The sequence below is a fragment of the Vigna unguiculata genome, chromosome 4, assembly GCF_037176805.1.
Source record: "Vigna unguiculata cultivar grain cowpea cultivar isolate G323 ecotype 2 chromosome 4, ASM3717680v1, whole genome shotgun sequence".
Lineage (NCBI taxonomy): Eukaryota > Viridiplantae > Streptophyta > Magnoliopsida > Fabales > Fabaceae > Vigna > Vigna unguiculata.
Genome location: NC_140795.1, coordinates 41,034,545 through 41,049,537, shown reverse-complemented (window position 1 = coordinate 41,049,537; position 14,993 = coordinate 41,034,545). Strand labels below are relative to the sequence as shown.

Sequence of the window (14,993 nt, the reverse complement as noted above, 5' to 3'; positions counted from 1 at the left end):
TCGACCATAATGCTGGATAGTTTGTTGAATATGTGAGGAATCAATATTCAGGAAACTAATCTTATGAATTTTATACGCGAGGGATCAGTATAAATGATTTTTGAGTGTGCATCAATATTGGTATTTTCAGATGTTATATATTATATTCATCCAGATTACAGACAAGGGAGATAGATGAAATTCAATCCTAGTTTCTTTTACTGTATTTTTCTAAACTTTTCTGCTTTTACTATATTAATTTCATGCAATAGTTAATGTCAAATCAAATTAAAATCTTTGTATATATATGCTGATCGAGATAATTAGTTATTTTAACTGAATCCGTTCCTCGTGGGTTCGACACTCCTACTTTAAATCATTATACTACAGTTGACTTTTGGTACGCTTGCCAAGAGGCCATCAAGTATTTTTGGCGCCGTTGCCGGGGAACAGTGTTCTTTTGAAATTTCTAGTTATCTCATCAAGCTTTGTGTATATTTTTCTTTATTAGATAGCTTATTAAATTTTTCCTTTGTACTAATCCTTGCTTGAGTTGTTTGATTTATGCTCTTAAGAGGTCAGGTTCCTGAAGATCGATTAGCATTTGACCCGGAGATAGAAAAGACAGCTAGAAGGAATAGAGGCAAAAGCAAAAAGAAGCAAGGAAAGACAAGGGAAGAATCTTCCAGTACTTCCATCACACCTCAATCAGAAAACATGGAGAATCAAAGACCAGCTCCAGCCAGGAAGACACTTGGAGACTATGCTATGCAACAAGGGCCGAGATATTTTTCTAGCATAGCAATACCATCCACCACCAAAACTCTGGAGATGAAGCCAGCTTTCCTCAGCTTGATCAGTTCTCATCAATTCACTGGAATGGATAATGAAGATCCATACACTCATCTCTCTACATTCTATGAATTGATAGGAACCATGGGCTTTCAAGAAGGAGATCTTGAGCATGTATACATGCGTTTGTTTCCTTTTTCTTTGGCAGGTAAAGCAAAGGAATGGCTTAAGTCACATCCAAATCAGAGTTTGAACAGTTGGAAGGATGTTGAGGAGAAATTCTTGAACAGATTCTTTCCACCGTCTCGCTACATCAAAGCCAAAGCTGATATTTCAACGTTTAGGCAAGGACCAGATGAGCCATTCTGTGAAGCTTGGGAGCGGTTCAATTCCTTATTGAGGAAATGCCCAAATCACGGATTTGAGGATATTGCTCAGTTGAACATATTCTGTAATGGTCTGAGGCCTGACACCAAGATGATATTAGATGCAGCAGCAGGTGGAACAATGATGAGTGTAGATGCGGAGCAAGCAAAAAGAATCATTGAGGCATTAGCATCCACAGATCATCAAGCTCAGCATAATAGGCAGACTGTTCAGAGGAAGGGAGTGCTTGATCTTAGTACTACAGATGCGATCTTAGCTCAGAATAAGATTCTGACTCAACAGATTGAAGCACTAACGAAGCAGATGTCTAAATTGCCAGAGCAGTTGCAAGTTGTACAAACTTCTCCCAGTCAACAACCCATGAGATGTGACTTTTGTGGAGGAGATCATCCAAATGGTCATTGTTCTTATCAGAGTAGCTCACAAGGAGAAGTTCAATATGTGAGCAACCAAGGAAGACCAGGAAATTTCTCCAACAATAATAACTTTTCACAGGGGTGGAGAAACTATCCAAATCAGAATTTTGGATGGAAGCAAGATACTGGTCCTTCAAACAGACAGCCTCCTTATCAACAACAGCAACAACATTATCCTTCGGTGCATGACAGAACATCTAAACTGGAGGATACTTTAGAAAAGTTTATGCAAGCTTCTTTGACTAATCAGAAAAATACAGAAGCTTCAATTAGAAATCTCGAAACACATGTTGGACAGTGGCGAAACAATTATCAGATCAGCAGACAAGTCAATTTTCAGCCAACACACAGACTAATCCCAAGGAGCATTGTAAATCTATTACCACCCGAAGTGGTAAAGTTGTGGGAAGAGGGATTGGAGACAACCTGGGTGTAGAGGAGGAGGTGTTGGAGGAAAAAGAGAGAGAGAATGAAAAAAATGAGTGTGAGGGAGAGGAAGAACAAAATAAAAGAGAGTTTGTAAATAAAAGAGAAGGAGAGGAAGAAAAAAATAAAAGTGAGGAGAAAAAGAGGGAGAAGGGTGAGAAACAGGTACCTCAGTTGAAGAGCCTACCATACCCTCAAAATCCCTCCAAAAAAGACAAGGAAAGGCAGTTTGCAAGATTCATGGACATTTTCAAGCGACTGCAGATTAACATCCCTTTCGTGGAGGCTATGGAGCAGATGCCGACATATGCAAAATTCATGAAAGAGCTCCTAACAAAAAAGAGAAGATTCTCTGAAGAGACAGTGGAGCTTGAAGCAGGGTGTAGTGCTATAATTCAGAAATCATTACCTCAGAAATCTAAAGACCCTGGGAGCTTCACTATTCCAGTTACAATCGGGACATTACCAGTGGGAAAGGCATTGCTTGATCTGGGTGCCAGTATAAATCTGATGCCTTTGTCTATGCTAAAGAGAATAGGAGATCTGGAAGTGAGGCCTACACGGATGACATTACAGCTAGCTGACAGATCCATGAAGTATCCCTATGGTGTGGCAGAGGATGTCTTGGTTAAGGTTGACAAATTCATGTTCCCAGTTGATTTTGTAGTAATGGATATTGAGGAAGACACTGAAGTTCCTCTAATACTGGGAAGACCTTTCATGAAGACGGCCAAGGTCATTATTGATGTTGATGATGGCAAATTGAAGGTCAGGGTGCAAGATGATGAAGTCAACTTTAATGTATTTGAAGCAATGCAGCATCCGAAGGACAAGCAACAATGCTTCAGGATGGATGTGATAGATGAACTTTTTCTATCATCCAGGAAGCAATTAGCAAAGGCAAGCCCATTGGAAAAAGCTTTGATTGGTGCTTGTGATGATCTGGAGGAAGATGAAGAAAAGGAAGTTGATGAATACATGACACATCTAAATTCAGCAAAAGAAATTGCATCAAATGATATACAACTTGAGAAATTGCAGCAAGAAAATAGAACTGAAAGTCAGAAGCTGGAGCTAAAGGTATTACCTCCTCATTTAAAATATGTTTTTCTTGCAGATGGAGGTAACAAACCAGTGATGATCAGTAGTGCTTTAACGGCTTCTGAAGAGGAAAAGCTGATTTCAGTCCTTAAAGCCAACGAGGGTGCAATAGGTTGGACTTTATCTGATCTTAAAGGAATTAGTCCATCCTACTGTATGCACAGAATTCATATGGAGCAAGACTACAAGCCTGTAGCCACTAGTGCAGAATTGGATTTTTACCTCGCCTTATAGGCCTCGGTTGGCCAGGAACCGAAGCCTATAATGGCGCGGTGGCAATTTTGCAATTATAGGCAACTTTTATGCCTCGGTTCACTAACCACCCGCTGCCAAAACATACTATAGGCCTCGGTTGTAAAAAACCGGAAGCCAAAAGCCCTATTAGGCCTCGGTTAAGAAGGCCCGAAGCCAAAAAGGATGCCCAGAATTTCAAAAATGCCATTCTCGCTTTGACTGATAGGCCTCGGTTGAGCCTATAACCGGTGCCAAAAGTAGTTTTAGGCTTCGGGTGGTAGGGACCCGAGGCCAAAAGGTGTTATATGCCTCGGTTCTAAATTGAACCGAGGCCTAAAGGTTTAATTAGGGCTCAAATCAGCACCCCCTTTCTTCCTCGCGCGCGCAGCTCTGCAATTTCTCTCGATTTCTCTCTGCATTTCTGGCCGGCCACCATCTCGCGCTGCTCCTCCTCCATTTCGCTCCTCCACCACTGCCACCCCTTCGAGAAAACCACGCAAGCACGTCGCGTTCTCTCTCCGCGACTTCCGGCGAGAAATCCACGCCAGCCGCCGCTGTCTCGCGCTCTCTCCGCGACTTCCGCCGCTGTCTCCAGCCCCCTGCCGCCGTGTCGTCTCGCCTCCGGCCACGCTGCTGCGTCCCTTCACCACCACGCGAACATTTTGGTTCTTTTGCCGCAATTGTCGCGCCGCGGTTTTTTTTAAGGTAAATTTTCAACGCGTTTTTGTTTGATTTTCTGTTTTTGTGTATGTTTGATTTTCTGTTTTTGTGTATGTTAATTTTAAATTTTAGTTATTGTGAGTGTTAATTTGGATTGAGATAGAAATTGTTTGGAGTGTTTTGATTAATTTTGTGAATAGATTGAGTCTCAATTTAAGAGCATTGTAAATAGGTAATATATGATGTTAAGGTAATATATGATGTTAAGGAAATTGTTGTTTTTGCTTTTATTTGTTACTTATGACTTTCTCTTGTGTTTTTTGTTATCTCTTGTAGCTTTCGAACGCGTTGAATTGCATCATCTTCCAGTGTCATCTGCTCTTTTTACGCGCTCCCAGGTTCCTAATTCTAATATTTTTACGATGCCAATCTGTTGTTTGCTTTATATATTTTATTAATTATTTGTTAAAACATGTTGTTTGTTTTTCTTATATGTGAGTTAGCCTTAGTTTCCCGTTTGAGATTCAATACGTAAATTATGTATTGTCCCCGAGTTTTCATTTTGAAAAAATTACATTTTTTTAAAATTAGATATAAGGGGATACAATACTAATAATTTAAATGTATTGAATCTTGAATTGTCCGATTGGACAGTTTAAGAAGATTAATCACTTTCTAGTAATTTATTAGTGCATATATATTTAAAATACATATCTTAAAATTCATGAATATTTGTCAATTGCGTTTTGTATTGATCTTCGGGTGCATATTTGATTGTGGTTTATAATCACTTTCATTTCGTGTATCCTGAAGGCCAATGCGTAATGCTGGCAAAATTTCGTGAAATTTAAGATATGTATTTTAAAAGTAATATGTACCAATAAAATAAGGAAAGTGAATCTTCTTAAATGGGATAGGGTCACACCTTGATTACGACGTGAGCATTGATTCAAAGATTACTGAAATTGTTCACGCAATTTCAGTATGGATCGAGATTGGATTAGTTTACCACGTATTAGCGCTGAGTATGAGAATGGAGTAGAAGAATTTATAAAATTTGCGCAACGTTATGAGGGGAGAAGTGATGATGAGGTGAAGTTCAGATGTCCGTGTGTCAACTGTTTGAATGGAAGAAAATTGAATGCAACTCAAGTTAGGGAACATCTTATTTGTGATGGTTTCCTTAAAAGTTATACAATATGGACATGGCACGGCGAATTAATACACATTCCAACTGTTTCTCGATCTGAATATCTTGCCAATTCCTCTATGAAAGAGCGACGAGAAGAGCGACGGGAAGAGCGATGTGAAGAGCGATGTGAAGAGCGAGTAGAAGAAGACAATATAGAGGACATGATACGGGATGTTGGCGCAGAAGCTTTTGCACAAGCGCATGTGTATGAGACGATGTCTGCTGATGCGGAAACTCCGCTGTATGTTGGTTCAACTAAGTTCACGCGATTATCAGCGGTTTTAAGACTTATGAATTTGAAAGCGACCAATGGTTGGACAGATAAAAGCTTCACAGAATTGCTCGTGCTCTTAAATGAAATTCTTCCCGAAGGAAATACTCTACCCACTCGAAACTATGATGCCAAGAAAATTCTTTGTCCGATGGGTATGGAGTATAAAAGGATACACGCATGTCCTAATGATTGCATATTATACAGAAAAGAATTTGAAGATTTGAAAAAATGTCCAAAGTGTGGGTCATCACGGTACAAGCAGAAAAGAAACAGTGAAGATAATGGTCAAATAGAGAAGGAAGGATCTGCTTTGAAAGTAGTCTGGTACCTTCCAATCGTGCCTAGACTTAAGCGTTTGTATGCAAATCCTAAAGACGCTAAAAACCTTAGATGGCATGCAACTGAGAGAAGATGTGACGGACTCCTTCATCATCCAGCTGATTCAATGCAATGGAAAAATATTGATCAGGAATTTCCCAAGTTCGGTGAAGAATGTAGAAATATTCGTTTTGGCTTAGCTACCGATGGAATGAATCCATTTGGTAATTTAAGTACAAATCACAGTTGTTGGCCTGTTATATTATTCATTTACAACTTATCTCCTGGACTCTGCATGAAGAGAAAATACATGATGTTGTCTATGATGATATCTGGTCCAAAGCAGCCTGGAAATGACATAGATGTATATCTCAATCCTCTAGTTGAAGACTTGAAGGTGTTGTGGGTTGATGGTGTTGAAGTATTTGATGCTGTTGCTTCTGAAACTTTCATGATGCATGCAATGTTATTTTGCACCATTAATGACTTTCCAGCTTATGGTAATTTGTCAGGGTACAGTGTCAAGGGTCATAAAGCATGTCCTATATGTGAAGAAAACACTGCATCTCATCAATTGAAAAATGGAAGGAAGACCGTGTATCTGCGCCATCGAAGGTTTTTACAAGCTAATCATCCTTATCGAAGGTTAAAGAAAGCATTCAATGGACATCAAGAGAATGACAAAGCACCAACTCCATTAACTGGCATTGAAATTCATGAAAAAGTTAATAAAGTACATCATGTATTTGGTAAAACGTCCAAGAAGTCATCTGCATCGAGCCCTTGGAAGAAAAAATCAATATTCTTTGACCTTCCATATTGGTCGAAGTTAGAAGTTAGGCATTGCATAGATGTCATGCATGTAGAGAAGAATGTGTGTGATAGCTTGATTGGTACACTACTCAACATTCAGGGAAAGACAAAAGATGGAGTAAATGCTCGTTTGGATTTGGTTGAAATGAAGATCCGAGAAGACTTGGCACCAAGGGAGGTTGGTAGGCGCACTTATTTGCCCCCTGCATGTTACACTATGTCCAGACAAGAGAAGATAAGTTTTTGCTTATGTTTAAAGAGTGTCAAGGTACCTCAAGGATACTCTTCAAATATTCAGAGTTTAGTGTCCATGCAAGACTTGAAGCTTGTTGGCCTCAAGTCTCACGATTGCCACATCTTAATGCAACAATTGTTACCTGTAGCTATTCGTGGAATTTTACCCAAAAATGTTAGACAAACTATAACGCGTTTGTGTGCATTCTTCTCTTCAATTTGTAGCAAAGTCATTGATCCTTTAAAGTTAGATGAACTTCAAGCCGAAATTGTTATCATCTTGTGTCAGCTAGAGATGTTTTTCCCTCCATCATTTTTTGACATCATGGTACATTTACTTGTTCATGTGGTGAGAGAAATCAAGTTTTGTGGACCAGTATACTTAAGATGGATGTATCCCATTGAACGTTACATGAAGATTTTGAAAGGGTATGTGAAAAATCAATATCGTCCAGAAGCTTCAATGATCGAAAGATATATTGCTGAAGAAAGTGTCGAATTCTGTTCAGATTACATGGCAAAAGCAAAACTGATAGGAGTTCCTCACAGATCATGGTTGAACAGGTGTTCTATAAGTAACAGCATACGAGGTGTGAGTGTGGTTACCAAAAATCGCGAAGAGTTGATGCAAGCACACCTATACATTTTGAACAACACAAATGAGGTAATGCCTTACTTATCTGCACACAAAGTCATTGTGAAAGAGAACAATCCAAGACAATCAGAGAAATGGCATTTGATGGAACATAATAGAACATTCATGCCTTGGTTTAAATCTGAGGTTTTGAAAGATGCGCAATGCTCTGAGACTTTGATGTGGTTAGCAAATGGGTTGAAATTTGATGTCATCTATTGTACAGGTTATGAAATCAATAATTGCACATTCTATACAAAGTGTCTTGATGATAAAAGCACAGTACAAAATAGTGGAGTCAGTCTTGAAGCCGAGTCGCTACAATTTTCTACATCTAAAGACCAAAATCCCGTAGTAGGATCAATGACATACTATGGTGTAATACAAGAGATATGGGAGGTTGATTATACCATGTTTACTATTCCACTGTTCAAATGTAAGTGGATTGACAATAAGAGTGGTGTCAAAATAGATGAATCAGGAATGACTCTAGTGGATTTTCGAAAGGTGGGTTATCGAGACGAGCCATTTATCATGGCACAACAAGCATCTCAGGTTTTCTATGTTAAAGATCCTGCGTCTGAACATTGGTTTGTCGCTCTTCATGGAAAAAAACAAATTGATCCTAATGAAGAGAATATGAGTGATCTTAATATTGCTGTCACCCATCCATTTAGAAGAACGACAAATATTGATGAAATCCATCTAGTTGATGATGTACATGCAATTCGAGAAGATCACGATGAAGGAATATACATATGACCAATCAATAACTTTATGTATGAATTTCATATTCTTGTTAACATTTAGGTGTTTTGTTAAATAATGTTTTATATATTAATTTGTCAGTTGCTTATTAATGTTTTTTTATGTTTTCATTTCAAAGATACATGGCTGAACATACTTCATCAGAGGATGAAGCACCTACTAAGAGACCCACTAGAGGAGCCACTAGGTTGAGAGAGCTCTTAATTAGAAGAGCTAAAGGTCAGAAAACACATGTTGATATTAACGTCGACACTGGTGAACCTAGTGGTCGTTCTGGGGACGTCTTCAAAAGCTATTTAGGAATGTTGGCACGAGAGAGAATATCAATCCTTACGCCATCTTTTGATCATGTCACTGAAGTTGATCGGGAAATGATATGGCAAGATTTATTGGTAACTAATATTAATGTTATTAAAGTTATACTTTGACTTTGTTGATAATATGATAAATATTGTTGATGACATTTTCTATATTGCAGCTAACATTTGATATTCCAAATGTGCCGACCTTAAGACAAAAATGTTTGTCATCGGTGGCTGAGAAATTTCGTGGTTTTAAGACCAAGTTGACGTCAAGGTATGTCTTTGGACATAAAAAGAATGAAAATCCATTGTTGAATTACACTTGGATTGATGAAGACACATGGCGTCAGTTTCTTGAGCTTCGGACATCTGAGGGATGGCAGATATGTTTATTTGAAATCATGAATAGCACAATTGATAATTATGCAAAATTTTAACTAATTCATAAAATGGGTTTTATATGTTACAGGTCAAGAGGAAAAAGGCTCAAAGCATAAGTGCTCAAAATACAAACCCGCACATATTATCTCGTGGTGGGTATAGAAAACTTGAAGAGAAGATAATGACAGAAAAGAAAAAATCTAGGCCCCCACCTTCTGAGGGTGAAGATACTGAGCCTCCTTCACCACCATCACGTCATCAGAAGTGGAAGTTAGCCCGTTTACGCTCATCAGGCAGCTACACTTCTGACTCTGCACGAGAAATCTCTGAGAAAATTGTAAGATACAATTCTTATCTAAATTGCTCGTTCATGTTTTATATTGTATTTTGATTTATAAATGTTTTTGTTACCTTGTAGGATTCGTTGGTTGAGCAGACCTCCCAAGGAGGATTCATTCCAGAAGGTCGTCATGACATACTTGCTGCTGCAATTGGACGACCTGAGCACCCTGGACGTGTGCGTGGTGCTGGATCAGGAGTCGGCATACGCCAATTTTTTGGTTCCTCCTCTCGTCAGTCTTCATGCAGTCATGGTGCTGATTATGAACAAAGACTAAAGGAAATGATCACGGCGCAAGTGAGAGAAGAACTAATGCGCCAATTTGAGCATTATGGCATTCGTTCGCCAGTGGATCATCCGCCAGAACTAGACCCATTTGTGCCTCCCACGGGTAAATTTGTTTTCTATAAGTTATGAATTGAATAAATGATATTTAATAAAGTAATTGAATAACATTAATAAATCGTTGGCTCTAACAGGTAGAAGCGGAAAGGGGAGTTGTTCAGCTCCACCCGGGGATGACATGGATGACACTCATCCATGTCAGCTATATATTTGGGATGGTACAGAGAAGACACTAGTGGCTCGTGGAAAAGTATTTGAGGCAGCCACAATTCTTCATGGCATGGAGTTATCAGAGGATGAGGTTAAGGTCACGGTAGAGGAGGTTCTCATGCCGCATGCTTTAGTTCCTGTGCCAACAGATGAGGTGTATACTGTGGCACAGGCATTCCAGTGTTTCCTCGCCTGGCCTAGAGATTTGGTTGATACTGACCCCCCGGTACAGACTCTTAAACCCACAAATATACTACATTTTTAAGTTTACATGTTTATTATATTCAAACTTAAATTATATTCCATTTTAACTGAAATTGCATCAATATATAGGAAAAACCTCAATCAAAGAAGATTCTTCTCTCTTTGGATGATCCTCTTGGTGCATTGCTCCAACTTGCAGAAATCATAGCTGATAAGCCGATGCAGGTTCCTTGGGATGCTAACATTTTTGGGAGAGATCTTGACATCCCACTTTACTTGCATTCCCAAGATGTCTTGGAGCTTGCACGAGGACAAGAAGAACTCAATATTACCATTATTCAATTATGGATGATGTAAGTCTTTTAGTCATTATATATAGTTATTTGATATATTTATGTATTTACTTATATCAAATCAATTTTTGGTTTAGGTATCTGTCTGGTGTCACTGAAACTATGGGGCTGAATGATGTATATGGGTTTATAGACCCCCAACTCACCCATGAAGGCAACAAGTTTGATGACATTCAAGCATATGTGACCAAATGCTTTCAACGTGGAAAAGAAATTTATTTTGTCCCTTATCTTGCTGGGTAAGTCATTTTTGTTAACTTATGAATATAATAAGTCATTTTAATGCATAACAATGAATTTATTTTCTTATCAGGCGTCATTGGCAGTTACTTGTGGTTTCCCTAAGGGAGAACCTTGCTGTGTGGTTTTGCTCTTTGCATCGCCCTCCCCCCAACCATCTTAGACAAGTGATAGATTGGTAAGAACCTCAATATCAATCTTATGAATATGACATGTTATATAAAAATATCCTAACTTATTCCCTATATCATAGTTCAATTGCTGCACATAACATGTTGTTAGGGAGATCAACGGCTAAGGCAAAAGGTCTTGTATGGTGTTCTCTCCAGGTTTGATATTTCTATCCATATCTTCATGATTGTTTGCTTGATTTTCTTCATTAATTAATTGTAACGTTGTTAATATAATGTAGTGTAATAGACAAACCGGCTCATATGAGTGCGGTTACTATATAATGCAATGGATGACAACCACTGTGCGTGCTCGTATTACAACAAATTGGGAAACGGTAATATATTTTTGAATTAAAATGAATACTTTGCAATATTTCCTTTTTATATACTAACTTAACTTAATCTATTATTTTGTAGACATTCAAGAGTCCTGCAGCAATTCCCGCAAAGTCCATCAAGTTTGGTAGGATAGCATGTGCCAAATATATAATTGAAATGTACAATACTATTGATTAGAACATGTATCTTGATTGTAAATGATTTGTAATTGTCTTTTAAATGAATTTGAATTGTGGATGTGTTTTAAACTATTTTGTTCTGGTCTATTCTGGTCTGTGTTGGGTGCTGAACAAAATTTGCAGGTTTAAATGTGGGAATAACACCAAAACAGAAACTGCATTTAAAAAAAAAAACAGAGTATTAGGCCTCGGTTCATACCAGAACCGAAGCAAAAAGGGTGCTTTTGGCCTCGGGTGAAGCCAAAACCGAGGCCAAAAGAGTATCGAATTTAAAAAAAAAAAAAAAAAAAAACACATATGGCCTCGGGTGCAAGAAAAACCGAGGCCAAAAGAAGCCCATATGGCCTCGGTTGCACCAAAAACCGAGGCCAAAAGGGTTCTCGAATTTAAAAAAAAAAAGAAAAAAGGCCCATATGGCCTCGGGTGCAGTAAAAACCGAGGCAAAAGGCAGGGTCTATGGCCTCGGGTGCCTTGAAAACCGAGGCAGAAGCTCCCTCTATGGCTTCGATTCTTAACCGAGGCCAAAAGCTATGACCTTTTGGCCTCGCCCCAATATGCTTCGGTTCCTGAACCGGTGCAGAATATTAAAAACAACCGCTGCCAAAGGCCCTTCCTGCACTGGTGAGCACAGCCTCAGCGGCGATTGAATCCAACCATGAAAGAGGTGGTCAAGAAAGAAGTAATGAAGTTACTTGATGTAGGTATGATTTATCCAATCTCCGACAGTGCCTGGGTCAGCCCGGTCCAGGTAGTTCCAAAAAAAGGAGGTATAACTGTTATTTGTAATGATAAAAATGAATTAATTCCTACTAGAACAGTCACAGGTTGGAGAATGTGTATAGATTATAGAAAATTAAATCAGGCCACTAGGAAAGATCATTTTCCTTTACCTTTCATGGATCAAATGCTAGAAAGGTTAGCAGGGCAAGCTTTCTATTGTTTTCTGGATGGATATTCTGGTTATAATCAAATTGCAGTGGATCCAGAAGACCAAGAAAAAACTGCTTTTACTTGTCCCTTTGGTGTGTTTGCTTACAGGAAAATGCCGTTTCGATTGTGTAACGCACCAGCAACCTTTCAACGATGCATGCTTGCAATTTTCTCGGACTTGGTGGAAAAATGCATAGAAGTCTTTATGGATGACTTCTCTGTATTTGGGGCTTCATTTGATCAATGCCTGGAAAACTTAAACACCGTACTGAAGCGGTGTGTTGATACTAATCTGGTTTTAAATTGGGAAAAGTGTCATTTTATGGTAACTGAAGGTGTGGTGCTGGGCCACAAAATCTCTGCTAAAGGTATTGAAGTTGATAAAGCTAAAGTGGAGATCATTGAAAAGCTGCCACCACCCAAAAATGTAAAGGGTATCAGGAGTTTTTTAGGCCATGCTGGGTTCTACAAACGATTCATCAAAGATTTCTCCAGAATTGCCAAACCACTCAGCAATCTGCTCAACAAGGATACACCTTTTAATTTTGATGTTGAATGTTTGCATGCATTTGAATTGTTAAAACAGAAATTGGTTTCAGCTCCTGTGATAATTGCTCCTGATTGGAATTTAGGCTTTGAGTTAATGTGTGATGCAAGTGACTATGCCATAGGAGCAGTCTTAGGACAGAGGAAATCCAAAGTTTTTCATGCTATACACTATGCTAGCAAAGTCCTTAATGAAGCTCAAATTAATTATGCAACAACTGAAAAGGAATTGCTAGCTATAGTTTATGCATTGGAAAAATTTAGAGCATATTTGATTGGTTCATCTGTCACTGTATCTACTGATCATGCTGCAATTAAATATTTGTTAACCAAATCTGATTCAAAACCAAGACTAATTAGATGGATCTTATTGTTGCAGGAATTTGATTTGGTGATCAAGGACAAAAAGGGAAATGAAAACTTTGTAGCTGATCATTTATCTAGATTGGTGAATACTGAGGTGACCAACACTCAATCAGAGGTGTAGGAGGAGTTTCCTAATGAAAAATTGATGATGGTGCAAGAAAGGCCATGGTTTGCTGACATGGCCAATTTCAAAGCTGCAGGGGTCACCTGAAGATTTTAATTGGCACCAGAAGAGGAAATTCCTGAAAGATGCACACCAATATGTGTGGGATGATCCTCATTTGTTCAAAATTGGAGCTGATCAGTTGTTGAGAAGGTGTGTATCCAATGATGAGACAAAGAGCATTATGTGGCACTGTCATAGTTCCCCATATGGAGGGCATTTTAATGGAGAGAGGACAGCTGCAAAAGTCCTCCAATCTGGATTTTATTGGCCCACCTTATTCAAAGACGCACACAAATATGTGCAACACTGCAATAGCTGTCAGAGAATAGGGGGAATCTCAAAAAGACATGAAATGCCACTGAATATCATTTTAGAGGTCGAGGCTTTTGATTGTTGGGGAATCGACTTTGTGGGACCACTGCCATCTTCTTTCTCAAATGAATACATTTTGGTGGCAGTTGATTATGTGACGAAGTGGGTTGAAGCAGTAGCAGCTCCTAAGGCCGATGCCAAAACTGTAATCAAATTTCTCAAACGGAACATCTTTTGCTGGTTTGGTACTCCAAGAGTGTTGATTAGTGATGGTGGTTCACACTTTTGCAATGCTCAACTTCAGAAATGTTTGGAACATTATGGAGTGCGGCATAAAATTGCATCACCTTATCATCCACAGACCAATGGACAAGCGAAGGTGTCAAATAGGGAAATCAAGCGTATTCTAGAGAAGACTGTGGCATCTTCAAGAAAAGATTGGTCAATGAAGTTGGATGATGCACTTTGGGCCTACAGAACTGCTTATAAATCTCCCACAGGTTTATCCCCATTCCAGCTGGTATATGGTAAGTCATGTCACTTACCGGTTGAACTGGAACACAAGGCATTCTGGGCCTTGAAATTCTTGAATTTTGATCCAAAGGCAGCAGGAGAAAAGATAAAATTACAGTTGCAAGAATTGGAGGAAATGAGACTCAGCGCTTATGAGTCCTCTAAGCTCTACAAGGAAAAGATGAAAGCGTATCATGACAAGAAAATTCTCAAAAGAGAATTTTATCCTGGTCAATCAGTGTTATTGTTCAATTCCAGGTTGAGGCTATTCCCTGGAAAGCTAAAATCAAAGTGGCCAGGACCATTTCTTGTCAAAAATGTGAGACCTTATGGAGCCATTGAACAAGAGGATCCTGAATCTAAAAGGAGCTGGGTTGTAAACAGGCAAAGGTTGAAGCCCTATCTTGGTGGTGAGATTGATAGGCTCGCCACAATCATTCAACTGGATGAACCTTAAATGAAACAGGCGTCAGGCTCGTGACGTTAAACAAGCGCTTCCTGGGAGGCAACCCAGTGTTTTAATTATGTTTTTGCACTTCAATTTCATCTTTTGTGTGATTAAATGTGTTTGTGAATGTAATTATGTGTTTGTGTGTATACTTTTATGTTCGTGTGTAAAAGGTAAGTTTTTAGCATCCAATCATCTCAATAAGGCAAACCATGCAATTTTGGTTGTTTTCAAACAAAACTGGTATTTTAAGCATGGGAATGAGTTTTGGTGCCAGAATTGAGATCATCAAATGCTAAAAATTGCCTTATTTTGGCCAAATTGGGAAATTTGAGTTTGATAGCTTGATTTTTAGTTTGTTGATGTGAAACCTCTTGGAATGATAGAGAATTGATTGAAGTATGATTTGATGTGTGTT

At 38.8% G+C, this 14,993-nt stretch overlaps 1 protein-coding gene, 1 non-coding gene and 3 pseudogenes across 2 annotated transcripts; 3 read left to right on the top strand and 2 right to left on the bottom strand.

Moving 5' to 3' along the window:
* LOC146887186 (receptor-like protein EIX2) overlaps positions 1 to 14,993 on the bottom strand; it is a 52,394-nt pseudogene that overhangs the window by 23,255 nt on the left and 14,146 nt on the right.
* The window catches only part of LOC146887187 (uncharacterized), a 28,518-nt pseudogene that overhangs the window by 7,290 nt on the left and 6,235 nt on the right, over positions 1 to 14,993 (top strand).
* LOC146887188 (uncharacterized) lies at positions 544 to 14,584 on the top strand (annotated as a pseudogene).
* On the bottom strand, positions 1,087 to 1,193 carry LOC146887190 (small nucleolar RNA R71). Its single transcript, XR_014994710.1, has one exon. It is a non-coding gene; the product is annotated as a small nucleolar RNA R71 (small nucleolar RNA).
* Positions 10,148 to 11,345, top strand: LOC146887189 (uncharacterized). The gene is made up of 5 exons (XM_085672333.1): positions 10,148 to 10,363; positions 10,441 to 10,602; positions 10,677 to 10,781; positions 10,857 to 11,111; positions 11,194 to 11,345. The coding sequence occupies exons 1-4, from the start codon at positions 10,230 to 10,232 to the stop codon at positions 10,936 to 10,938; spliced, it is 483 nt and encodes a 160-aa protein (XP_085528459.1). The 5' UTR covers positions 10,148 to 10,229; the 3' UTR covers positions 10,939 to 11,111; positions 11,194 to 11,345.